This window comes from Venturia canescens, chromosome 2 (assembly GCF_019457755.1).
Source record: "Venturia canescens isolate UGA chromosome 2, ASM1945775v1, whole genome shotgun sequence".
Taxonomy (NCBI): Eukaryota; Metazoa; Arthropoda; class Insecta; order Hymenoptera; family Ichneumonidae; genus Venturia; species Venturia canescens.
In genome coordinates, this window is record NC_057422.1 from 14,143,996 (window position 1) to 14,171,508 (window position 27,513).

At 44.6% G+C, this 27,513-nt stretch overlaps 2 protein-coding genes across 4 annotated transcripts in view; one reads left to right on the forward strand and one right to left on the reverse strand.

Moving 5' to 3' along the window:
* Positions 1 to 25: 25 nt before the first annotated feature.
* btv (beethoven) lies at positions 26 to 21,582 on the forward strand. Its single transcript, XM_043412096.1, has 34 exons — positions 26 to 132; positions 2,680 to 2,919; positions 3,058 to 3,392; positions 4,690 to 4,852; positions 4,930 to 5,111; positions 5,205 to 5,317; positions 5,402 to 5,868; positions 7,085 to 7,725; positions 7,939 to 8,262; positions 8,360 to 8,426; positions 8,526 to 8,862; positions 8,961 to 9,697; positions 9,797 to 10,179; positions 10,250 to 10,376; positions 10,450 to 10,773; positions 10,844 to 11,125; positions 11,236 to 11,479; positions 11,547 to 12,465; positions 13,228 to 13,407; positions 13,482 to 13,847; positions 13,919 to 14,037; positions 14,116 to 14,432; positions 14,504 to 14,652; positions 14,789 to 15,300; positions 15,402 to 15,530; positions 15,620 to 16,428; positions 16,504 to 16,943; positions 17,002 to 17,290; positions 17,354 to 18,327; positions 18,406 to 18,791; positions 18,908 to 19,445; positions 19,522 to 19,937; positions 20,026 to 20,562; positions 20,832 to 21,582. Exons 2-34 carry the CDS (start codon positions 2,683 to 2,685, stop codon positions 21,080 to 21,082), a joined length of 12,294 nt encoding a protein of 4,097 aa, XP_043268031.1. The 5' UTR covers positions 26 to 132; positions 2,680 to 2,682; the 3' UTR covers positions 21,083 to 21,582.
* Positions 21,570 to 27,513, reverse strand: part of rdgA (retinal degeneration A) — a 36,388-nt gene continuing 30,444 nt past the window's right edge. For 2 of the 3 annotated variants that reach the window (XM_043412098.1, XM_043412097.1), the window contains exon 12: positions 21,570 to 27,473. In XM_043412098.1, coding sequence (XP_043268033.1) covers positions 27,403 to 27,473 — 71 coding nt within the window. In that variant the 3' untranslated portion in view covers positions 21,570 to 27,402. The remainder of the gene's footprint in view (positions 27,474 to 27,513) is intronic. The other variant, XM_043412099.1, reaches the window with a different exon arrangement.

Sequence of the window (27,513 nt, forward strand, 5' to 3'; positions counted from 1 at the left end):
TTCTCGAAAAACTTCGTCCCATTCTATTCCCCATCGATGACGATGAGGATGAAAAAATCTTGAGAAAAGTTAAACTCTCTCAGAAAAACTCTGAAAAATTAAATTTTTCTCCTCTTCGAATAACAATGTTGAGTAAGTTCTCAGTATTTTATACTAATTCGATTGATCGATGCTTTTACGAAACTACGAAAATTTTCGTATTCATAAACCCCGTATTCTGTGCTGTCCTTGTTTTTTCTCAAACTCAGCCGAAGCGTATGAGCGATAAATTCCGAATATGGGCCGAACGATAAGAAATAGTGTGGAACGGCAGGACAGAACTGGAAGCGTAATTATTCACATTATTCCAAAATTGGAAACGAGCTTATCATTATTCTTTCTTGACTTGGTGGTGATAAGATTAGAAAGAAAGAGGGGCAAAATCATTTTTTCGTTGGTGCCAAGCCTACGAGCATGGGGCTTTCTATTTTTGGAACGAAGAAGCTGATGGGGAGCTGATTTTTAGACCAATTCAACTAAATAAACAGATCACCAAGCTCCAAGAACAGTAATTTTAGAAATTTTGAATTTTGGGAGGTACGCTACTTGGAGTGTCGACCTTTTAAGGCATTGCTGCACGGTTTTTAGTTATCGCCTCGAAATAAAAGAATTGGTGACGGAACAACACTTTTCAAAAAATCTTTTTGAAAACGTCACTTTCAGTTGAATTTTTGGGGTTCGCGAGCCAATTTTTTCAAGAAAATAATCATTTTTTTTTCTTTGAATACTCAACACTTGCTGGAAATCCGGAAGTGGTGAATGACAGTTTTATTGTTTCAATCACAAAAAAATCTCATTTCAGTAGAAAAACAGCAATTCCGTTCTTCAGGATTCGAGACATTTTCGGCGGAAAGAATGGACAATCGAATAAATAGACGATTTTGAAAAAATATGAAAAATCGGTTTAAAGGAGCTTCCTTCCACGAAAAGAATTGGATGCAAGTTGCACAAATTCGTGCTCGTCGTTTGCACCGTTACGAACGAATCCTTTTTCCCCTTTTTGCTCCAACCCTGCTAATATAATCGTGAGCAATCTTTGTCGAAACCAACTAATTGCGTGACTGAATCGTTCGAGTTTAGGCTTCAACCGACGTTCCAAAGGTCGAAGAAAATTTTTGAAAATTCAACGAAACTTCTGTCTCGACCCAACCGATTTGTACTTCGATGCCCAAACTGCCAGAAGGCCACCTACCGAAGGGGAACTGAAAACTCGGTCTTTTCGCGCAGACACAAGAATGCAGTTCGAAAAACTTTTTCAACTGCTAGGCCCTCAGCCATTTCTAAATAAACTTTTTACACGAACGAGGCGTTTCCAGATATCCTCTACAACGTCCCGTGCACTCATAAGTATGCAAGCTGGTGGTTGTAGTAATACTTCGATACATGCGACCTCGTTGGACATCGGAATGTGCGTGCACATATTTGCATCGTTCAAATAACTTGCGCCTGATTAGTTTCGCAACAAAGTTATTCATCTTCTCGCGTAAAGTAGGTTCGTTAAAACTTTGAATAAAATAGCACGAACAATGGGAATGGAGGGAATACTCGATCAGGATTTTGGCATGGGAATGAATGAGATTAAAAATTTTGTTGGGCTGTTTACCTGGATTTACGAATGCTATTTTCCATCTTTGAAGTGATTTTTTTCTGATACTTTGATCAAAACTACCAAAGCTGATAATTTCGTTAGTTTCATTTCTAAACATCGTTAGAAAATGGCGAAAATTACGTTTTTTATATTTTCAAAATCATTTCGAAAGCCAATATTCTTTTAAATAAAATACTGAACGAATTTTTTGTCGGATCGACAAATCCTGTTGAAGGAAATGAAATTTGTTGGATCACGAGAATTTGGTTGATTCGAGCACTCGCTTTGATGGCTCATATCACTTGCTACGACAAAAACGTCGTCGAATCAACAAAATTTTCGTTGAATCGACGATTTCGTTTGTCCGACCCCGACCATATAAAAAATCGGATTTTCCGAGTTAACTTCGTTTCGGAAGCGAATACCTTCGAGCTTTGACATGGAAATTCGTGAAAACTAGTCGAAGTCCCGGGCAGAATTGCAGAGATTGATCGTACCGACGAACTAGCATATCGAAAAGTGAGATTTTTCGTTGCGTCATCGATTGAAATGACAGCTGCACGTGGTCGCCCACGCGCGCATATCGGGCACGTGGCTCGGGAAGAATCGTGACTGAGAGACAATGTTTTCGAAACTGGTAACCATGGAAACCTGGTGTTTCTACGACTCGTCTATCGTCACAGCGTTTCTCGTGCATACTCACGATTCTTTTCATTACGAAAATACGCGAACGAGTATGAGGTTTGAGTTCGGTTTTAAAGGAGACAATAAAAAGCATGGAAATTGAGTGAAATATTTTTCGAAGTCGAGTATGAGCCTTGGGACGGCGTGGGCCTTCGTCGTCGCGAAAACGTCAGCGAATAGCGAGCGCTTTCTCACGTTTTGAATATTCGCTTTCAATTTTTTTTTCTCCCAAGGTAAGAGTTTGAAAAAGTTTGTTTTCGTTATCGAGGATCTTGGAAATTTCTGTCCAAACAAACGACCCACGAATTGGTACAAAATCCCACTGAATATTGAAGATAAATGACGTCTGAATAAATTGAATTTCGCAGATAATGGTGGCCGCGGACAAAAGGGGAACGCTGATTATTTCGACGGCGGGAAATTTTTTCGGCGTTCCGATCAACGATCCCGAAGTTGCGATCGAGGGTGAGGCTGTGCTTGAAAAATTTCTTGATGCTTCGTCATGCCGTACGATTTGTGCGACGCCAACTCGCACGACCACCGATTCAATGTGCTTAAAACTAACGAATGAGATTCCGACTGGGAGAAATTCTCTCGTTTTTTTCAAGGTTCGCAACTTCATTTTTATTTTTATAAAACCGATAAATCAAAATTCCGAGCACGATTTCATCAGGAACGGTTCAGCAACGGTTAGTTGCGCCAAGTTTTGCACTTTTTAAAATTGTTTTTATTACAATCGTACTCAGCTGCGTTCGTCGGCCGTTACGGAAGAAAATTTCCACGATTTGATTCACGTCGCAACGACGGGCGGACCGAGAATCGGTGGGAGAGCTCTCATCGAATCACTCCGACAAGTTTGGGCACCGACCCTACAATCGTCAGGTGTAAACGCCGCTTGTCTCAAACGTCTCGAAGAAGACATTCTGGGTCCAAAAGCCTCTTCGTCGATTCACGAGGAAGAACATTTTTGGAAACGCAAACGAGATGAAGCGAAAAAGTCACATGAGAAAAAAACCGCTCAAGAAGCTATCGACCTCGTGAAAAGCATTCAAACGGAGCTCGAAAACGCTGCAACTTCGAGGTATTTTAAGGCCTTATATACACTCGCAGCCGGCGAAAAAACGTGATTTTCTTGATTTTTTTTTGCGACAAGAAAATAAATGTTTACTGAAAAACTGTGAGCGACATTCGTTAGTACATATGTTCATGTACTTGTACAATTTTTTTCGTCAAAAAATTTCTCAAAATGGCACAACTCCAGCTGTATTCCAGTAGCACTGTTTTTGAGCATTACTTGCGGTGGATATGATAACTAAAAAGCTATTAAGGAAGTTGAGGCTGTACAGCCATTTTTTTCCCAAAAGTTATGACCTGTACCTTTCAAAAGTTAGGCCAGTTTACAGTTTGGCAATGTTGCATACACTTTAAAGAAAAGTTGGGGAAAAAAAGACGAAAAACTGGTGAAAGCTCGGTCGAAAACACGAACGGTGACGATCCTAGCCTCAAAAAACTGCACGGGAAACAGATTATTATTAATATAATCTCAGCAGATCTCCTAATAAATCTGAAAAAAATTGACATAATTCGGCAAGCCTCGTTCATGTTGCCCAAAAAATTTCATATTTTTAGCATCATTTTTAACGGAGATATCACTGAATGTGTCTTGACTTCCATAAGATTACATGTTATTTGGCTCAAATTGTTATTGATTTTTCTCAGCAACGACGCTCCTAAACTGTCTGAAAATTTAACTGATTTTTTTTTATACTTCACTTTATAAGATGCACTCGGTTTAAAAGCGATGACATCATTTTCATTCTAATGCCTCAACTTCCTTAATCCGATCCGTACCAAATTTATACCACTTATAATAATAATAGCTTAGGCCTGGACGAAGGATTTGTAAACAATTTGATTTAAAAGAAAATGGCGACAGTTCTAACAAAAAATTCATTTTTTGAGGTGCTAAATTTTCGGTTTTTTTTAACAATGTTTTTTCCAACAAAACACGAAATGCTTCGTCCAGGCCCTATTTATTATTATAATGAATAAGTGGTATAAATTTGGTATGGATCGGATTAATAGTTATTTAGAAAGCGTGTCGACCGCAAAGGTATTTTTCAAGAAACACGAAACTACGAATCTAATGCTCCGATCTTTATGAAATTTCGTGAGAATATTCATCAGACATTGTGCTTGAAGAATATTTGATAAAAAAATTTTTGATTTTCCGCGCATTAAAAGTGTATACAAGCCCTTAATTTTGGTTGAAACTCCAGCCAAATTCATGATTGGATCAGTTTTGTCATTGTCGGGCAAATTTACTTTTCGACTCGGTTCTAGATTTAATTAATTTATTTTTTCAATCATTAAATCAGAGAAGGTTTGATTGGCGTTGAGGAAATACTGGAGACGGTCTCAGGCTACATCGACGATCTTTGGAAGCTCGATGGACCCGCTTACAACGAAGAAAGAATGAAATCGTTTTTGGAAGTGGTTGGTAACGAAGTCGTCCGACTCGTTCAAACTCTTCTCGATGAGGTCACGAGTTATTTTAAAATTTGGACGTCCACGTTAATCTTAACTGAATTACTGACAATTCACTTTTTAAAATAAAGATCAAAAGCACGGATTCTCGTGCCAGAGACGAAGCCGTTGCGACTGCAGCTACCGTGTGCGAAAAGTGGGTAAACGTTTGCGAAAGACTCACCGGATTGTATTGGCCCCATCAGTCTCTTCATCCGTGGAAAGGAAAATCTTTCTCGCACGGAAAGTGTTGCAAGTTCGGCGATAGATTGAGGTTCTTGAAGCGTCTAAAAATCCCGATCTAATTACGAATTCTCGGTTCTGTAATAACTTTTTTAGAGGAGTTTTTGTTCGATTTTTTTGGTAGGCAAACTGCTGAAATTCGTGCCCAGCATCGCCAGCTGACGAGACTTTTGACAGCCGGCGAACGTTCGGCCCTCGGCACAGACGCTCTTCTGCAGAGTTTCGACGATTTGCGAGGTTCCAAATAAAGTTCAATGCTAACGTAGCGTGAATTTAAAAAACTGCGTAACCAAGAATTTTCTTTTTGACTCCAAATTCCAGTCGGCCTTGGGCAAGAAGGCAAAGACGTCGAATGGGAGAGGCTGAAACATCGATTCGAGGACAGCTTGAGTCCAGCGGAGGAAAAGGTGACAGAAAAATTGAGAAAGCAATTCGCAGCTGCCGGGAATCCGACGGTGCTCGCCGCCGAGTTCCAGCGTTACGTGGAGCTCTTGAAACGAGAAGGCCTGAAACGAGCGCTGACCAGTGAACGTGAATCTTTGCTGGCTTCGATCGGGGAACTCGTCGATTTGGCTCAGTCCGCTCCGGATACGGTGAACCTCCTAGACAGTCCACGAATATTACAGGAAATGCTTACTGCCCGAGCTGCCGAAATGCGTCTCGACGCCCTCGCCAAATTGAGCAAAGAATTATTGGCCGACCTTCCGGGCTACGACGAAGCTTATTCCAAAATTTCACTCGCCTCAAAAGATGCGGAGAAAAAGCGCCAGTACCTGGTCGAATCTTGGGTACGAGGATCCGGTTACTTCAATTTTTTTTTTTCAAAAATCCAGCAAAAAAGTTACAAATTCGATTGGAACAACCTTAGAAAAAGAATGCTAGAAAGCCCTTTGATTCCAGTCGATTTTCCAGCGATCGTCGAATTAAGGGGCTTACCCTAATTAGAATTTTCAAAAAATCGATCGTTTTTTTATCGCATTTTCCACAAGTATACATATTTAAAAGTATCACACTAAAATTTTATAAAGATCTGAGCCAAGTGCACTTTTGAGCGACGTTTACTTGGCTGTCTGAGCGCGCTAATGCGCACCGCTCAGTGCGGTACCGCGTACCTGCCTTTCTTTAAGGAGGGTGGATCGCGACGATACAATGAATTTCATAAAATTTGGTAAATGTATTCTTTAAAAATATATAAGACAATATACATTTTTTTAGATTTTTCTACCACATAGCTCTCGAGTAATTGAACACTAAAGTTCACGTGTATAAGCATAGAGTTTACATATGAACTTCGATTTAACGCTCAATTATTCGATAACCATGTGGTAAAAAAATTTGAAAAAAATTCTATTCGTACACTTGATGCCAAAGAATGTTATCACCAAATTTTATAAAATTCTGATTATTTTGATTTCGCGATCCACCCTCCTTAAACGCGTTTTTCTCAAAATTACGTTTTTGGACGGCTCGTTGATCAAATCTCCGAAACTGTTCGACCGATCCTTACCAAAATTTTACCACATGTTCTTTACGACTGTAGCTACAACGCATGTCACACGAATTTTGAAATTTTCAGCGGAACTATTTTTTTTTTTCAAAAAACGATGAAAAAAACGTGCTTTTCGTAGTTTTTGGAAAAATGGCCGCCATTTTGTCATTTTTGAAGAAATCAAAAATCGTATGACACGCGCTATAGCCATTTACCTACTGAATCTAAAACCATTTTTTGTTTTTTTTTTCTCCGATCAGCCATTTCAGAGATTTTATCGCACACCCATCTTTTTGTGGGCCTGTCTTCTCTCCCATTTTTCTGTACAAAAACTGAGTAAAATAGATATAAAAAATGGCTTCTGTGCATTTTAAGAGTGTATTTTTTAGGCCTAATACTTTTTATATCCATATTCATAATTTATAGCGATCAAAAAAATTCGTGAAAATAGTATTTTTTTTTCGCCCGTCCAATTAAGGTAAACCCCTTAAAAAATGGGCCTCGACTCTTTGCAGGTGAGTGCGACGAAGTCGGCGATCGAGAGTAGGGAATTGAGCCTCGGAAGTGATTCGGCCGTCGTGGAACTGACGGGTTCGAGTATGATGAGGGTGAATTACGATCCACGACTAACGATCCTCGTGAAGGAAGCTCGAGCCCTGGCGGGTCAGGGTGTGGAGTTGCCTCGTGAGGTGAACGATCTCGTCGAGCGTGCCGGAGCTCTGGCGGCTCGAGCTCGAGCGCTCCAACAGATCGCGACATTCCACAACACGATCGGTGATCGGATGGTTCCGTCGCAAAGGCCTTTGATGCTCGCGACCGCCCTCGAGTTGTCTCGGGCAGTGCGTGAGCAATCGGGCGTCGTTTGGTCCGACCCACGTGCCGTCGACGCTTACACGAATCGCTTGCAAGAGCTGGTGAAAAAATTCGCCCAACAGAATTCCGAGCTCGCGGCTAAGCACGCGACGCTTCGCGATCTCGTTGCCGGTCTCTTGAAAGGAGAAATCATTAATCTTGTCAGCAGCCAAGCAGTGTGGAAAGAAACCCTGCGGAAAATGCGATCGATCGTCGAGGGCGTCGAGAAGGAATACGGGAATACAAAAGCCTGGAAGCTCCACTGGGATCGGCAATTGTTGAAAGTTCTCAGTGTCGCGTATCGGTAAGAATTAAAATATCCGAAAATCTATATTTTTAAGACGATTGCCGATTTTTAACCAGAATTGGAGGAGACCTGATTGGAAATGGAAGAATTCGGACAACTCGTAGATCGATTTTCATCGCGTTATCGTTGAACATTCGATCGGAGTATTTTTTCATTAACAAGCTGGTCTTTGCAGTTATGATCGCCGATTTGAATGTTGCCTTGCTTCAGAGCTGCAATGCCGTCGCTTACGAGAAGATTACCTGAGATAAAAGTCGAGCTGACGTTCCGGGACAACCGTCTCCAGTGGCGGCCGAGCCTCGAAGAGATCCGAGCGAAACTCTACTCGGGAATTCGTAGGTTTCTCGCGATTCCTACTAATTTTCGCGGCGTGGGTGATCCGGCGGACGGACAATTCGGTAGCCTCGTTGATAGGAGCGCTTATCTCTTCGGCGACGTCTACAAAGAGGCCGAAGTCGTGCTTGCTGCTATCGAAGAATATCGACTCAAGTGGATTCCTTTAGCTGCCCCGGCACAAATCGACGTTGGAACAATGTACGTCGAAAATGACTTTTCCTCGGAAAAATTAATCAATATCGATCGCGCTAGCATTTGGAAGAGAAACCGATAATCAGTGGTCCGATTGTTTCAGATTGAAAGGCAAATCGCCACAAGAATGGGAGCGAGCTTTCAAAGAGGCGAAGCAATGGGCTCAAGAGGTGAAAATGCTGCAATTGTTTGCAAAAAAAAAAAACAAGAAAAATGAACGAAAGAATCAGCGATCGCAAGACCCATTGATCTTCTCCTCTGTATTTAAGGTGGGAAAACTGAGGGGCGGGGAAGTAAAAATATGGTGCATAAGCATCGACACGGGCACAACGAGGAACGACCTTGAATCAGGGACTCGTCGTTACTGGGATCGTTTGTCGTCGGATTTACGAGCCGAAGCTTCGTCGCGACTCGTAACCGTTACGGAATTCCTGTCAATGGCTGCGCGAGAGTTGGATCGTCGTCCTCGCAATGTCCAGGAGGTTGGCATCGCTTACGAGGTCCACACGAGGATAGAGCGTGAATCCGCCGCAATGGCGGAGGAACTGGAAGCGGTGACAGGATTCGCGAGAGTCCTCGCTGCTTGGACGCGGGAAAAACTCGACGGTGATAAAATTTTTCGCAAAGAAATGAAATTCCTGGGTTTTTTTAGGCTCGAAATTTTCCAACGAGAACAGGAAGCAACGAAACATTTTATCCGGCAGGTTTGTCCGCGGCGCACGGAGCCTGGGAAGGCTTGGCCGATCGTCTCGAAAGACACCGAAGCCTGGTGGCGCGTCAGCTCGAGGATGCCAAGGTGAATCTTCGTCACCGAGCCGTGGCGCTGCAGGACGAGAAGGAACGCTGGGAAGCGAAGTGGACGGTGAAACCTGAAGTGGCGGATCTCAATTGGATCGGAACGATGCGAGAGCGGTGGACGACGATGAGGCAGCAGAGAGAAGCTCTCAAAGCCGATTGTCAGAGACTCGAGGTCGACGTCGACGACGTCCTTGCGGAAGACGAGGAGGCGACGCGGCGCTTGGAAGCTCAGCTGGACGCCGAGGAATCCAACTGCCGATTCCAGGCCGAATTCATAAAAGAACTCGAAAATCAAACGACCGAGGAGTGGAGTGTCGCCAGGCGGAGATTGCCGCGGCTTCACGACTGGCTCGACTCGTGGGAAAGCAGAATAAAAAGCCAATCTGAGGATCCTGATGCTGAGGTCGATCGTGGGAAAGATCCGAGCCTTGAAATCGAAACTTTCGTCGGGAAAAAAATTCGAGAAATCAGAGCCAACATCGAGTTGCTGCAAATTCTTCGGGGGGACGAAATCGCCGAAGAACACTGGGCCGAGCTGCGACCACTGGTCGGCATCACCGATGTAACGAACACCCGCGACATAACGCTTGGACAATTGTTCGACTGCTCGAAAATGATCAGAGATCATTTCGAGCGTGTTCAGGTAATTTAACGACGGTTCCGTCGACGGAAAGTCCTTTTTGTCGCCTCAAATGCTTTCACTGGTGAAAAATGTTGTGCTAACGATGAAAATTCGAAACAGGAAATAGCGAAAAGAGCGATTGCCGAAAGTGGAATTCGGCAGGCCCTGACCGAGCTCGAATCGTGGGAGACAACCGCGTCTCTCCAACTCGTGGAGTCGAAAGACAGCAAAAATAATGCGATCTTATTGGTCGGCGAATACGGCGAGTTGCTGGCACGCGCGGGAGAGCTCAAGCTCATTCTCGAAGGCGCCAAAGGGGCTTCCGGTTATGAAAGATTCGCAGCAAGAGCTGCCCGGTGCGAGACCGCCATGTTCGAACTCGAGGAGCGTATCAAGGCACTGAGTACACTGCAAAGAAAGTGGGTTTATCTAGAGCCCGTTTACAGTAGCGGAGCGGCACCGAATGACTCCGGAAGATGGACGAGAGCTGACAAGGAATTTAGGTGACAAAACAAGTCACACGAGGCTTGTAGAATTATAAATTCAAATGTTACGTTTCGTGATTATTCGCAGATATCTCATGGGCGAGATCGCCAGAGATTCTCGAGTTCCGTCGCTGAGGAGATTGCCACTTCCGGCGCTATTGAACCTCAAGGACCTTCTGGACCGATGCCAAAAAAGCTTGGACGAATTTTTGGAGGTGAATTTTCCATTCTTTTCGTTGTTTCGTCCCCGCCAAAGTTCTTCTGCAACTTTCGGTTTCATGATCCCAGGAAAAAAGGTCGTCTTATCCTCGTCTCTATTTCCTGAGCGACGAAGACCTTTTGGAGCTGGTTTCCGGAAGCGGGAGCGGCCTCGACGCCCATTTGCCGAAACTCTACCAGGGCATCGGCTCGGTAACGATCGAGGACGGTCAACTCAGAGCGGTGCTTTCACCGGAAGGAGAAACATTGCAACTCCCTGAGTCGATCGACCTCGGGGAAGCGCTGCCTCAGTGGCTCAGGAGTCTTGAAAATTCCATGAGAAAAGCGCTTTCACTGAGTTTGGAAAAGTGCCTAATCGATACGACCCCCGACCCCTCGGTTTATCCGGCTCAGGTAAACGCAGGCTGAAACTTTATCGGATCGGAGATTACTCAGCCAGGCTGATTGCACACTTTATTGCCAGGTGCTTCTGCTATCCGAAAGAATTCGATTCACCGAACGCTGCGAATCTGCCCTGAAGGAAGGCTCCATCGGTTTGAAAAATTTGGTCGAGTTTCTTGAAACTCAAAGAGCGAAATTCCGAGGTCTCGAGGACGCTGGGGATCGTCTAACCGCACTGAAGGCCCGGGGCCTCCTGCTGGACACGGTGCATCATCTCCGGGTCGCCAGAACTCTGTTGAAGGCAGTCGAGAACCGGGAAAATACTTCGTGGACCTGGAGTAGACAGTTGAGAAGTTATCGAAGCGTGAGCGAAGCCTTGTGCAAAATCCTAGCAAAATCTTGTCTCATATTTTCCTGCGAGTACGATTTTTCCTTACCGTTTGAAAGAATACTGAGCAACGCGAACCTTTCCAGAGCAACGGCCCGTTAATTCGTTGCGCCGGTGCGAACTTTCCGTACCGCTTCGAATACCAAGGCGCCGCGGTTGGCCTCGTCAGGACGCCGCTAACCGAAAGATGTTTTCTGGCGCTCACGCAAGCGATGAAGCTCGGTCTCGGTGGGAGTCCAACGGGGCCGGCAGGTACGGGAAAAACCGAGAGTGTGAAGGCCCTCGCTGCTATTCTGGGTCGCCCGGTGCTCGTCTTCAACTGCGACGAAGGTTTGGATGCTTGACCGGCACGGATTTGATTTGCAGTTGCAAAGAAATATTTCTTCCCTCGATTTAGGCATGGACGCCGGCAGCATGCGCAGAATTCTCGGGGGCCTGGCACAGGCTGGGGCCTGGGGTTGCTTCGACGAGTTCAACCGCTTGGAGGAAGAAACCTTGAGCGCGGTCGCGATGTTGGTCCGCCCTCTGCAGGAGGCTGTACGAGACTCGTCCAGCAGCGTCCAGTTGGGGGGCCAGAGTGTGAGACTGGATCCGCACTGTTGCATCTTCATCACGATGAATCCAGCCGACAGCGACTACGGGGGGAGGCACAAGCTGCCGGATTCCTTGGCTCGTTTGTTCCGGCCAATCGGCATGGCCCATCCTGACAGATGCGACATAGTCCAGGCTCTGTTGGAGTGCGAGGGTTTCCTCGAGGCTCCGACTTTAGCCAGACAGCTGGTAGAGACTCTTGACATCTCGGAAAAGTTGCTCTTCAAGCAGCCCCACTACGATTGGGGCCTTCGTGCTCTGCGTTCCGTTCTCGGTGCGATCCCGCCAGATTCGCTCGATGCCACAAAGCTCAATGAAACTGAACGTCTGCTCGTCGCCATCCGAGCCTCCACTTTGCCCAAACTTACTGAAGAAGACACGACCAAGTTTGTCGGTCTGCTGCAAGACGTTTTTCCCAAAGTCGATCACCTCTCGTCCCTCGTCGATTCAACCAGTCGCCAAGATTTGCTGGCAGCCGTCAAAGACATCTGCGACCACGCCGGCTATACCGATGACGTCGTTAACCGATGCGCCCAACTCTATGGACAGTTGAAAAATCGAACTGGAGTGGCGCTCGTTGGACCACCCGGAAGTGGCAAGTCTTTGATCAGGAAAATTCTCGCCGAGGGACTCAACAGAGTTGGTGAACCGGTTCAACAGTTCAACCTCTTTCCTGGAGCTATCCCGAAATCCAGGCTTTTGGGCAAAGTCGATCCCGAAACCAGGTAACGCGGGAAACATATTTTTTAATGAGTTTTTCAATTACTCATATTCCAGGACAAAATGTCTTGCATTCCAACACATTTTGACAAAATGTGGACGATTTGAAAATCTCCAATAATCTCATCAATTTTAGATTTTGCTTGCTCAATATTTTCTTAGGGATATTGCGAAGATGTCTTTTGCCTAGGGTGGGTCAAAAAAATCGAATTTGTTTTTTTTTTTGGATGAGACACTGGAAAAACTAGTTCCTAGACACCCCTAGAAAGTACTCACCAAAAAGGAGAGCTTAATATTAAGGGGAAGATCCTCCGCATCACGGCTTTCCATTTTCATTTCAGTCTCCTATAAAAATGACCATATTTCACTTTTAATCAATCGTTAAGCCAATCCCGCGTACATGCTTTTGTAGAAAATTGAACGCTCTACAAAAAAGGTCTCTTACACTTTTTTCACTAACCTAACCATTTACAGGATATTCGGGGTTAAAAATTGAAGAATTTATTGAAATTTTTTTTTTAGTTTGGCTACTCACTGAAAAATAATTATTGTCGAATGAGTACGGCGGACTTCCTTAGGAAATTAAACGCTCCAAAAAACGATCTCTAACCATTTAGTATATACATTCGTATTCGATGCGTACGCGATGAACTAGTTTTTCTGTGTCTCTCATCCAAAAAAAAACAAATTCGATTTTTTTGACCCACCCTAGTATTGCTCGAGATATTTTGTCGCGAAATAAATGATTACGTGATCGAATTTTCAAGGGAGTGGAAAGAAGGGCTTTTGTCGAGCATCGTATCAACGGGAGCAGACACTTCGATCTGGATCGTTCTGAACGGGGACGTCGAGCCCAGTTGGGCCGAGGCTCTGAACTCGGCCCTCGACGATAATCGTCTTCTCACTTTACCCAGCGGAGTTGCCCTTCGCCTCGGCTCTGGCGTGAGGTAGGAGAGCTCTGGTATGAACCTAGCAACGAATCCTCTATCAGGAGATAAAATCGTCATTCGACTGCCATCAGGTTCATCTTTGAGACCCACAAATTGGGTGGGGCGAGTCCGGCGACCGTGTCGCGTCTCGGCGTGATCCATCTTGGCACAACGACGCCATCGTCTCTGCTTTTACCTTCCAAGCTGGAGACGCTGCCATCAATCTCATCGGGAATCGTCAGCAGTCACCTTGCGAACATCGTCGAGACAATTTTGAAGCTAGTTGGCGAAGAAAAATCGGCAGCTGGTCTGACCGAGGGAGCTCTTGCCCATCTCCGAAAATCCAACACCCAAAATCTTGTCACTTACGCTCTGCTCGTCTCGCTGTGTGGGCAACTGGGTCACGGGGAATCCAGGGATGACGTTGCACGATTTATTTATCAGGTCACGGACTCGTGGTGAGTTTCGCTGTGATTTTTAACGATTTTCCCCTTCTCGATGATGTCTGACAGCAAAATGCTGGTCCAAGGTGCCCGGATCCTCAGAAACCATTCGCAGTTCTGTACAACCCGGAGATCGATCGGCTGGAACCCTTCGGCGAAGCAGCTCAGTCCATACCTAGTGAGAATGGCACCATTTCTCTGTCAGGTCCGTCGAAACAATGACAAAAAAGTCGAAAAAAACGTTGAAGCTTTAACACATTTGCGATTTCTAATTTCCTACTAGGACTTGTGAAAAGAGCGTTAGCAGCAATTCTGCCCTGGCTCGAATCCGGCCACCCAGCGATAATCCGTGGTCCCGAAGGATGCGGAAAGAGCAGCTTGATATCCGCTGCCCTCGCTTCTCGGAGCGACGAAATCGGCGAGGCATCCTCGACCGTTCGTGGCTCTTCTCTTTACGGTCCGGAAGATCTGATCACTAGACTCAAGCGATCTTGCATCCGGCTCGAGTCTTCCGCAAACGGGAGAACCTACAGACCCAGGAACGGGTCTCGCTTGGTTCTTGTCCTGGAAGATCTTCACCTTGCTTCGAGAGACCTGCAGGTGATGGGACAATTGCAGAAGCAGTGAAATCTGAAACCTCGAATGAAGCTTCATTGGAAATATTTTCGCAGGAATTGGTTCGGCAGCTTCTTCAGGAAGGAGGTTTCCACGAAGACGACCTGGAATTCGCGAGTTTGCCCATCACCCTGCTGTGTACCGGGGACGAAGAAACCAAGCTCCATCCAAGATTGGAGGCACTGCTGGCCACCCATTGTTTATCGTAAATCAATGAATGCGTCATTGCTCGATTTTTGACGTCCAGGATTCGATGAGAGTCTTCAAAAATCGTTGCTAACCAAAATTGTCTCTAGCCCCGAACTTTGTACCAGTCAATTCATAGAGAATCATTTTTGCAGTTGCCCAAGTTCCAAGGATGTGATTTCCATGGTTGAGCTTCACCTGAAATCGTCTTTACGAACAACGAGAACGACGTCGATCGATTCCTGGATCTCCAGCGTGGCTGGTACGATGACAGAAACATTGACGACCATCACATCTGCCAGGGATTCGTCTTTCACCTGGAGCCCCAAAGATCTGGCGCTGTGGGCCGATAGTTTGAAATATTATCCGGCGGTTGATGACGTTTTGGAGCTGACTCGCTACCTCTGGGACGCGGGGACACGATTGTTTTTCCCTCGTTTGGTTCCGAAGGATCAGTCGCGTTGGGTGTCGAGCATGTTTTCAAGAATTCCTGAACTCAAAGACACGACGAACGACGTTTACGTCTGGAAGGGTGGTCACATCGGGTTGACGCCTTACGGAGAAGATGACTGGAAATCGGAAATCGAAAATGCAGCTTCGAGGTGCGCGAGGGAAGGGGACCCGGTGCAGGCCAAAATAACGCCTCATTTGATGAAGACAGTCTCTGGTAATTAAAAAATCCTGAAGAATCATAAAATTAAAACTTTTGAAGTTTTGGGCTCTAAGAAAGGAAGAATCGACAGTCATAATTGGTCCTCACGTTCGAAGGTCTGAGCTGGGCTCTGGGGAGTGGAAGCCGAGGAGTAATTCTCACAGGACGACCTGGGGCCGGGAGGAAAACAGCCACGAAGCTGGTGGCCTCGGCTTCTTCGCTGCGGCTCATCGATGCCGGACCCGGTAATTGTCCCGACGTCGAACCAGCAATTCTGTGGAAGCAAACCGAAGTTTCAGCTTCCTCTGAGAGTGATTTTGTTTTCTGTTTGAAGGGCGTGCCCGAGCGGCCGTGAAAGCTGCGGTCCAAGCAGCTGGGGTCGAAGGTGAACCCTGTTTGCTTCTGCTCGAAGATCATCACCTGCGAGAGCCCGGTTTAGCAGTTTTAGCCGGAGCGATAGTGTCCAGAGGGGAGTTGCCGGGTCTTCTGAGTGCCGAGGAGTTGGACGGTCTCGTTGCGCCGCTCGCTGATCTCTCCCGGAAGGAAGACTTCTCCGGCACGTTGGATCAGTATCTTTACTACCGTTTACGGAACCTTTTGCGAGTTGTCTCAATTCTGGAGAGCGGTGAGGTGAAGAAAGACTGGCTGATCCGTTCCGGGCTTCTTCGTCACTGCATCCTCGTCGCTGAGGCCCCGGGCAACGAGTGGTGGTCTTCGGAATCGTCTCTGAAGGACCTGTGCATCCGGTTAGCGGAGGATTCCTCGCAGGAGGCTTCGCCGGGGCTCGAAACCCTGGTCAGTGCTCATCTTCGTGCTCCGCGTCAACAACAAGCTCCGGCCCGATTTTTGGCTCTCCTGAGCACCTGGAAAGTACTGCGGAACCAGTGGGGCGAAGAGGTTGACAAAAAGTTGTCGAGTTTAGAGGCAGGAATCGGGAAATTGAGGGAAGCTGGTGAGCACGTTGCTAAACTGGAAGACGAGGCTTCCAAACAGCGCCAAGAACTCGAGGTGGAAAAAGGTCGAGCGAATGCTGCACTCGAACAAATCACCGCAACCATGAGAGGAGCGACTGGGCAGCGTGGGGAAATGGCGACCTTGAAAACTGATACGGAACGAGAAAGTGCTGAATTGGCTCGAAGAAAGGTGAGTAAATCTCTTCTGCATCGAATCGACAAAATTCGAGTCGTTGAGTCATTGGTCATTCGCTTGCAATGCCAGGCCGACATAGAAGGCGAACTGGGCAAAGTTGAGCCGCTCGTGGAGCAAGCGGCTCAAGCGGTTGCCGGCATCGGCGCCGACGCCCTGGCCGAAGTGCGTTCGCTCCGGGCACCCCCCGCCCCGGTTCGGGACGTTCTCGAGGGAGTGCTCCGGCTCATGGGCATCCGGGACACCTCCTGGAACAGCATGAAGACCTTCCTCGCGAAACGGGGTGTCAAGGACGAAATCCGGACGTGGGACGCTCGTCGGAGTACCGCAGCGAGCCTCGAAGCAGTTGCCAAACTGGTGAAGGAACGTCCGGAGAGTTTTGAAGAAAAGACCGCTAAGAGGGCGTCCGTAGCGGCGGCTCCCTTGGCTGCCTGGGTACTCGCGAATCTTCAGTACGGACAAATCCTGGAGCAGGTCGCTCCTCTTGAGAGGGAGCAGCGAGTGTTGGCGGAGTAAGTGACTCCTGGAGAAAATTCAAACTCCAGTCAAATCAACGCTTTTGTTTCGCAGGCGATTGTCGGCTGCGGAGGCTCAACTCGGAAGACTCGCCGCAGGTCTCACCTCGGTGGAAAGCCGAGTAGCTCAGCTCCAAGAAGAGCTCGCCGAGCATTCGCGCGGCGCTGCAGCTCTCCAGCTCCGAACCGAAGCGACGGAATCGAGTCTCGCCACGGCCAGGGCTCTTCTACGGAAATTGGACGTTGAACACAGTGACTGGCAGTCGCAATTCGAAGGGCTCACCGGAAGGAAGACTCGCTTGGACGTGGAGTCTGCCGAGGTCGCTTCTCTCCTGGTGTATCAGGTAAATACGAAAAACTTGATCCCACGAAGCTTAACGGAGGCATGACGAGGATTATTCTATCAGGATCCGAGCCGCGATGACAAGTGGAAGCGATCGGCTATCGATTTGTTGATAACGGAACGCGAGAGGCTTTTGTGGCGAGCCCAGGACCTTCCGGCGGACACCGCGAGTCTCGTCGGCGCAGCTTGCTCCCTCCGAGGGCCGTTGGTCCCTCTGTTCGTAGACCCCTCCGGGGTAGCTGTCAAATGGTTGAAATCGAACATAGGAACGCGGCTCGAAACGGCAAGGCCTGAAGATACGAAATTCGTGACGAGCCTGGAACTAGCGGTGCGTTTTGGCAAGCCACTGTTGATCGAGGAAATCGTCGAAATGCCGTCGCTCTTGTTGCCACTCCTCCGCATGCGGTCGCTGCGCTTGGGCGAGCGAACTCTGCCGGCCCAAGACGGTTTCAAGTTGTTCCTCGCCACGAGGCGAGATGCACTCGTCGATTCGTTGCCCGGCGAGGCTGATGCCGTCCTAATGAGAATAACCCTCGGCGCGGGTTCCCGGAGCCTCGCGGAGAGATTCATTGAGAAAGTTCTGTTGACGGAAACCCCGGAACTGGAGGTTCAACGCCGGGAGGCTCTTGAGAGGGAGGAAAAATTATCCGGCGAACGCGATCAAGCGAGATTGGACCTCCTGGCTCAACTGGGCGCTGCCAGAGGCCAGGATTTGCTTCAGGAATCACAAAACGGCGCCCAGGGCGGTGGCCTCCTATCTTCCCTCGAGGCCACTCAGGAAAAAGCCAAGGAAATTGCCGCCGCTCTGGAAAAGAGTCGTCGAAGCCACGAGAACGTCAGCAAGCGAGCTAAAGAACACGAAAAATTAGCCAAATTCGCTGCTCATCTCTTCAAAGCTGTTCGAGCTCTCAGCAATCTCAGCCCCCTTTACGTCTTCTCCGCCGAAGCCTTCACTGATATTTATTTGGAGGCCGAAGCCGCTCGCGAGTCTCTGGTCACCGCGGATAAAAAGGAGCAAGAATCGTTGATCGAGAAAAAGTAGGTGCTGGTTTTCAAAAATTCTTTTAAAAATCTTGAAACGCCGTTCCCTATCAACTACCCGGACCTCTTTTCCAGCTTCGTCGCTCTCGTCCTTCGCAATTGTCTCAATTCAGCGTACCGACGTCACAGGCTCCCACTGGCCCTGCACATAGCGCTCTCGTTGAACCCCGTCTCAGAAGTAGAAAGAAGCCTCCTCCTCGAGGGAGTCTCTGTGAGAAAAGACGACACTACGGACGACAACCTTCCGGAGTGGGTACCGGAGGAGCGGAAGGCTGCAGTGAGATCGCTTGCTTCGACGCTGCCACAAGTCGCATCGAGATTGAAAGCGGCCTGGGTAAACGACGTGAAAAATATTTACGTCGATCAAAATTTAACTTCGTTCCAGAAGACTCTCGCGGTTCAAGCTCTCCGTCCAGACCACTTGCATACGGCGCTCACTAAATTGGCGACCGAGTTGCTCGGTATTTACGCAAATTTCGTTAATATTTTTCACAATCCTGACAGAGCTGAGTGGTTTTTTAGCAGTTAAGAATCAAAAGGTTTCTTTGAGGATTTGCCCAAAACGGTGTGATTCCAGGCGTGAAAGATCTGACCCCGCCAACTTGGAGCTTAAAAACCGTTGCCGAGGAAAACAACGGCCCGGTGCTGCTTCTGCTCTCACCCGGTGCGGACCCCGGGCCAGAACTGGAAGCCCTCGCGGCCGGTAAGAGCGTTCCTTGCGAGGGATTCGCTGAAGTATCTCTCGGCCAGGGTCAGGTGACACAAGCGGAAATGGCGCTGGAAACGGCCTGCAGAACCGGCGGCTGGATCCTGCTGAGCAATCTTCAGCTCGCCCTCAATTGGCTACCGCGACTCGAGAGCTTACTGCGCTCGGATGTCTGTACGCGTGAGAAAAAATCCTCGACTCGAATATGGCTGACGACCGAGGAATGCTGCGGTTTTTATTCCGGCCTCGCTGGACTCTGCCGGAAATTGGCTTACGAACCTCCGGAAGGTGTCAAGCGCAATGTTGCTCGGTCCTTGCAACAGTTGCAACAACGACGACCGAATTCTGGTAACGTCGACGGCAACTTGGTCCTCGCTTGGATTCACGCCGTACTTCAGGAGCGAAGAAGGTCAGAAATCTTGGAATTGACCTCGAAAGCATCGAGACCCGTCGAATTATGAAAATCGCCATGTTTCTGTCCGAAGATTCGTGCCTCAAGGCTGGATTCGCGAGTACGAGTGGAGCGAGGCCGACCTCGAAGCCGCTCGGGAATTAGTCCTCGTGAGTGAATCCTCGAGGGGATCAAAATCCGGTCGGCTCGATTGGGAACCGGGTCGCGGACTCCTGGACGTCGCCGTTTATGGGGGGCGGATCCAGGACGACTACGACATGCGAGCTCTGCGCTCGATTCTTCGAGATATCTGGTCGAAGGACATATTCGAAGGTCGAAAAAAGCTTGCCGGCATCCTCGGAGTCTCGGAAGCCTCGAGACGAGATCCTGCGAGGGAAATCCAACGATTGCCGGACTCGGACTCGCCCTTGGAGTATTTCGGGCTTCCGGCCAACGCCCATCGGGCTTGGGAAAGGGCCTCTGCTGAGAGCACGCTCTTGGCTCTCAAAGGTTGACGAATTTTGAAAAATTAAGATTAATTGTCGATAAAATCGAAATCGTTGAAGTTGGGCGTTATTAATGAGCGACGTTTTCTCAGGTATGAGCTCGAAAACCGGAAGCGTCAGTGAACGAAGGTCCCAGCAGAAAATCGAGACGAAATTCCAGCGTGATTTTAAAAATTATCTCGAACAAAGAATGGCAAATTTGTCAATGGACCGTAGCGAAAAGAAAGCTGCTAATCCGGTCGAGGTTTTCTTCTCGGACGAGCGAAGGCTCGTCGTTAGATTGTTGAATCTCGCGAAAAATGACGTCAATGCTTCGAAACTCGTTAATTCAAAAACTCCGATTAACTGGCTGGAAGAATGGCCTCATGGGCCAAGAGAAGCGATGCAGTTCGCGAGTGCACTAATCGCGAAAAATCAAGCGCTGAATTCCCTCTCTGCTGGCTTGCCGGAGCGCCTCGATCTCGATCACTTGACGAGGCCGTGGGCCTTTTTAGCTGCGCTCAAACAACACACTGTACGGACTTCCGGTTTCGCGCTCGAAGAACTCTGTCTCGTGGCCGATTGGAGCGACCATACGGAAAACAACGATACCAAAGTTTCTCTTTATTTGGATGGGATTCTCATTTCTGGTGAGAGTTAACGATAAAACCACATTTTCACTCTCTGCTTAAAATTTATTTCAAAAGAATAATTCAATCAAATTACAATCGTACAGGAGTTTTCGATAACGAATTCTCAGTAATTTGAAACATTCTGCAAATCTGTCGCTGTGACGACAATCGCGGGCGTGCTAATCAACCAATACGTTCCTAATTAATAAAATTCATCAAATATTCTGCAAACCAATTTTTTTTCGAATGTTTTAAGGACCAAGTGTCAACAAAACTTGAATTTTCAGGTGCTCTGATCGAAAATGGAATGCTCGCAGAACTGGACGCGTCGGCCCCGCCCGTGGGGGCCGTGAAGAGTTGTCGGATTTCCTATGTCCCCGAAACTCAAAACGACCATCTCAAGAACACTCTGAACATCCCACTTTACGCGGATTCTCGAAGAAATCGATTGATATGTTCGCTTCCGGTCGGATGCAATGGAGACGAAATGGATGCTTGGCTGCGACGAGGCGTCATTCTTCACCTCCGAAATGGCTGAACCAAATATTCGGATGAATAAATTAAATTGTGAAGGCGAGCGTTGTGTGTCAAGCTGCAATAGAATTTACACGTTCAAGGAAGCACCTTAACTTTCTCAGGGTTGAAGAAATTTGACGAAAAAAAATGCTCTGAGTTATTCTGTCGTCGAATTTCAATTTTCATGGTCAATTTCAATGTTTCTAAGTGTAACGACCTTAATTGTTGATTAGCTCTTAAAATAAATGGAAGGATTTTATTCTTGCTGGTCGGGTCACGAGTTATCGAGCGAAAGCAGACCGAATCTGACTCTAAACAGAAACTTTCACGTAGAGCACAATTCTTTATCTGCACCGTGAAGTACCATTTTTTTCAATTTTTCCAAGCTACCGTATCTGTCGAGTCCAAAATTTAAATTCATAGTATGATCGTACTTTTTTAAATAATCCGAAGGCGAGACTGTACAAAAATATGAGAATGGTCAATAAAAATGGCTGCACATGTGCAAATGATGCTCTATTCCCCAAAGTGCTTTATTATCGTAAAATTAAATAAACTTTACAGGTTTCTTTTTTTTATTTCTTTTCTTTTCATTAGTTCGATCATCTTTTAATCGATAAGAGAAAAAAATGTAACGATTGGTCGTATTAGATGACTAAAAATGAGGGATTATATGGTGCATATATATATATTTACAGATATAAATATATATACATATATTTATAAGGAAGGAAAGTACGTGGAGATTCCATTGGAAAATACCAGAATAATTTGCCGCCCATGACGACAAATATTTCAATTATAAATATTCGTTTTCAACAATAATCCATGAACCATCGGACAATTCGTATTTTTTGTTTGTTTTTTTTTCGCACTTATTTTTTTCTCTGAATAACGAAGACAATAAATAATGTTTTGGCGAAAAATTTGACGATTGAACGTTCGCAAGACGATCTACATACATTTTTGTTCACCGTTATTTTCTTTTTTTCACTTGTTTTTTTTTTTTTTTTTTTTTTTCAGAAGTTTTCGTAACAATTTTCTTTTTTACAGTTTATAATGAAAAATAGGTAATTAGGATTGGGTTGTAAATGTCGTACGCAACGTTACGTTATTCCTACGGGAGGCTTCGGGTACACGAGCCCGAGGTTCTCGTTCTTAAACGAGTCACAGCAGTTTTATCACTTCTACGCGTTCCATTTTCGTTCTCTCATTTTCTCTCTTTCTCTCTCTCTCTCTCTCTCTTTCCCTCTCTCGCCATCTACATGATGGGCACAATAATAAAGTAATATCAAGTGTATCGAAACTCGTTGTGTGTCATTCGAGTTCAATTAGAATGTTCAATAAAATGAAATGAGTCCTTAAAAGCTAAATATCGGTCTCATCGCACATCGCCGATTCCGGTGAAATATTTCGTTGCGATATATTTCTCTTGCTGCTTTTATTCGCCCGGAATTTCTGTACAACCCACGCAAAGTTTTTTCAACTCGCAGCGGTACACTTTTTCCACTCCCACAAGCCAAATTCTGATTCCCATGAAACGTGAAACTATTGATAATGAAGTTTCCAGAGGCTCATCAATTTTTATTTTCGCTTGAAATTGCACGCCGGATCGGATCGAGCAGAGATATTCAGTAGAAAAATAAATGCAAATTAATTCCAATGGTGTTGAAATTTCGTGAATTTTTGTCACACACACACACATCTTTCAGTTGAATCGGACATTCAGAAGCGAGATAAATCCGCGAAAAAGCATCAACCATTTTTTCATTTATTTTTCCACAAATTATTTCAAGTTTTTCATCGAATTTTATGATTTTTTCATTCACATAAAGAATTTTGAATTTCCGCTTTAGTACGATAAGCTCTCGAACGAGAGAATAAAATTTCTAATTACACTATTTTTTGAATTAATAATTGAAAGCGTGATAAAGAAAGACGAATTTCATTGACGAGAGATCTCCACGTAGAACGAGAATTATCAATAATTAATATTAAATTCGATTCGAGTGGATGCTTCACAATCCTTTAGTTTAAGACAAAATTTCAAGAGATAAATATATTTATATTTTTTGTTCACCCAAAAAATTCTCTCGTATTTTATCAACCCAATTGTCCATAACAACAAGTTTATTCACATTTAAGAAAAATATTTCTAACGCGTAAAAGCCCAATTAAAATTGATTTATCTCGGTGAATGAAAGCAAATACTAGTATTTTTCATCAATTTTCCGGTTTCGAATTTCTTCTCTCAATACAATCGAAAATAAATAAACACATAATTATATCTATAATCGATATCGTGAAAAATTCTATTTCAGGAGTTACGAGAACAAACGATTACGTAATTATTGAGTTATGATTATCAATTCATGAATTAATTACCAGGAAAAAATCTTACGGCTACGATACTATCAACAGGGCCTATCTCCCTCCCTCTTCCTCTCTTTTCTCTTTTTCTCTCGCACTCCAAAATTCTCATTAATTTTACAATACACACGTTATTTTTCTTAGAATACATACATAGTTCGCAATCTATACGGTTTAACGTGTTCATTAAAATCATTAATTAACATTATTCTTTTAATTCGCCTTTAATTTTCATTAAATACTTCGTAATTCGCGCATTTGGTGTTGTTAAGTAAAGAGTCGTATAGAAATAGAAATATATTTGGCTCGAAACGCGCTCTCTTCGTGTCTCAGCGCATAGACGCACGAGTTCATTAAACTAATTCTTTGTATTTTCGTCATAAGAGCAGTGGTTTTCGAGTGTCCGAAATATCAGAGGATATAAATTCGAGGCGAGGGTCAGAAGGGCGTCGGAAGGAAAGGCGGAAGGTCGGTGGGGGGTGGGGGGATGGGGGGGGGGGGGGAGAAGCATGAATAATTGCATGGAATAAAAAATAGGAGTGGAATTTTTGTCTCACCCTCCGCAACAGAATTGATCCAATAACAACGCGATATTCCACTCACGATCGCAACATAAATCGTTTTCTATCTCTTCTTCAACTTCCTTTTTTTTTTGCATTTGACTTTGAAAGGGAAACAAGGGAACGAGGAAAGAGAAAAAAAGAAACGATGAAATAAAAAGTGAATAAAAAATAATGTCGCGTGTAGGAGGAGACGAGCGAGTCGATAAAATATCGAGCGACTCGGACGGGGTTGAACTTTTGTTCTTTTTTCTTCTTCAGTCTACCCTTTCGCCAGTAATTCTATGAGAAATTCATCGAAAAATGGAAAATTTCACGTTTTTATATACGCACTCGAAAAGAGGGAAACAGATGGTTTGTTATATTCGATGTTATATTCGACAAAAAACAAAGCTCCTCGAGGGCAGAAAGGGAAGTGGTGGATAAACGAATGCGTGGTCCGTACCCTGAAATACGAGGGATTTGCTTGGGTATTTTTTTTTCTTTTCACTTGTTGTTGGTCGCGCTTCGAACACCTCGAAGCCGTGGTATGGCGAGGAAAAGAGGTAACGAATGATCGACCATAATTCATTGGTCCAAAAAAACCGACAATTATCGTGAAATTAAGTGAATAATAAATCGTGACAAGAATTCGGCCCGAAATTCATGATTGTCCAACATTGTATTTTTCTCGTTTTTCTTTTCTCCCATTAATATTACTACAATTATCGTACTACGACGTTTTTTATAGTTTTTTTTTATTCTTTTATTGCTCTCTAACGTAAAAGAAAATTTTTCGGACCGAATCCAAATCATCGAGGAAGGCAATACTGTGTTATTTTAATCTCTTCATCCCTGTGTTCGTGTGTGTGTGTGTGCGCGCGCGCGCGCGCGTGTGTGTGTGTTTCTCACTCTACTCCCTCTCTCTCGCTTTCTTTTTCTCTTGCTCCCTCTCTCTTTCTCTCTCTCTCTCTCTCTCTCTCTCTCTCTCTCTCTCTCTCTCTCTCTCTCTCTCTTGTTAATCAAGTAATTTAACAATAATTCTCACATTCTTTTTTTTTTAGCTCATTCCCAAAAGTCAACGCACTTTTGAGCCAAGTTTTCCACACTCGTGATTATGTGTACATACATTTATAACTCTAGCTTTTATATATATTCTTCTTTCTTCTTGTTTCTACATTATTCCCCGGGCCTACCTAAGAGTAATAATAGTTTCGAGCACAGAAGTCCCTTAAAGGGTGAAAAAAAGGAGAACGTTCGGTTCGTTTCGGTTCGTTTCAAACACGACGTATGAGCGTTGAATTACCTTATGACAAAGGAAAAACACAACGTGATGCACATTATTCAGAATTCTTCTTAATTTGGGACACTTTTACGGTCCAGACCATGCCACTCATATACGTACGAGGCGAAGATTTTTTTTTTGCTTATTTTGTTACTCTGTTTGTTCAATAAGTATACGATTATCAACACTACTCACGCCGAATAACTCGTATCAATTTTACGAACGAAAAAACGATCAACAAAATATCTGAAATAACGCAAATTTGACAATTGTAAAATGATGAATTAAACGCGCTGCGATAATACTTATAAATACACACGAAATTTGTCTAAATTCGTATTTACATACGTGGGACCATTATTATAGTTGTTTTTTTCAACACGTTTCCTCGTTTCTTTTAATAATCCTCTCGAAATGATCTCACCGAACGATTGAAATACACGATATAGTCGAGAGATCGGAGATAAATTATTTCATTAGTTTTGTTTTTTTTTTTTCAGTAACAGTATAATACAGTAGCAATAGACCGCCTCTAAGAACTAATTGGTGTTCGTACATTGATCCCCTTTTTTTTCATTTTGGTACCGATTATCATATTTTTTCGTTTCCTGTCTTTCCCAAAGTCCCCAACCGATTCATTTTTCTTTTTCATTTCTTCGTTCCTCGGCCTTTTAATCATCGATATCTTTTCACCTAGACCCTTGCAATTGAATTCCCACGTTATTCATTCAAGTGGCATAATACCTAAGATTTTTTAGCAGAGATTCAATTAGATCTTCGTTATACATGTTCGCAACGATTTGACCTCTGGTCGCCCGGCGAAGAATTTACGAATAAAGTGTCTTCTTCTTTCCCTCGTTTTTGTCGAATGTCTCCATCGAAGGCCGAATGGAAGACGAAATGTAGTGAAATTGGAGTTAAACTTTAAGTTAAATGATAGTCTCCGTTAGTATATAAATGACTTTTTTTAATTGAAAAAACATGACAGCCACGACGGAAGTGCCCGCTGTCATCGATTCATTAAAATACTTTCTCTTAACTGTGAATCTCGTTACTTTTTTGTAAATTTTAGCCGCAAAGTCTCAATCTGCTTTCATCACACCTCTTTGCGTTACACTTCAAAATCTCTGATCTTTATTTTTTTTCTTCGTTACTATATTTGCGTCGTCTGTGTCACGAGAACGTCGCTCCCTTTAGTACCTAAGTTATATTTATGATATATACATGGTAATAAATAAATTCTCCGCCAATTCGGCCATTTTTCTCACAATGTGTGAAGTAATTTGATTCGGAATTTTTTATTCTTCTTATCGTTTTTGTACTTGAAATGGAAAAAAATAGCGATAAAAATATTCCCTGCGAGGTGCTCGGCTTCGAAAAATGGAAACTAATCTTTTTGCTTACAAATATAGACATAGAAAATATACGAGTAGAAAAAAACTCAAGTTCACTTGAACATTCGTGAAAGTTAGAAATTCTACGAATAAAAAAATCTATTAAAATTCAACGGTGGCAAGAAAAATGGCAGTTTTCACGGAGAAGATTGTTGAGTCGTTGAAAAACAACATGCGCAGGATTGGAAAATCATCGTGAAAGATAATCGAGCTCAGCCGGTGAGCCTCGATCACTTTTTCAAACGTTATCGTTTGTGTTTTTATATATATAATATATTTTTTTTTTTTCGTTTTTTTTTCTTTGCTTCTTTTCGTTCTCAAGAGACAATACGTATGAAACTCACGCCACGAAAAAATTGAGGCGTGATTTCTGGAAAAAAAGAACAGTTACGAAAACTACGAAAAATGTTAGGCAACTGAGAGTCGTGAGGTTGGACCTCACATTAGAAATCCTAGGTTTGAAAAGTAAACCCGACGGATTGGCTTAATTCTAAAAATATAAATAAACAACGTTGTATCTAAAAATCGAAGGATATCGTGAAACAGTGATTGACGCGATTGGTTCTCCACGTGAGAATAAAGTGAGAGCCTCACATAATTCGAGGGGTTTTCAAAAAACACAATTTCCCAAGAATTTCAATGTTTTTTTCTTGAATTCTGCAGAATATTCATCGACCGACGTTCAAAAACAAATCGATCATCTTCGCGAGTACTTTATCAGGAGTGTTTAAGCTCTACCGCAGAGCCCTAGAGGTCATGGACCGTTGTCCATGTCTTCGGTCACCAATTGGAATTGTTCCTGACCTAGAAAAGAATTTTCAACGACTGTTGCTAATTACCATATCATTTTTATATGCAAAAGCAT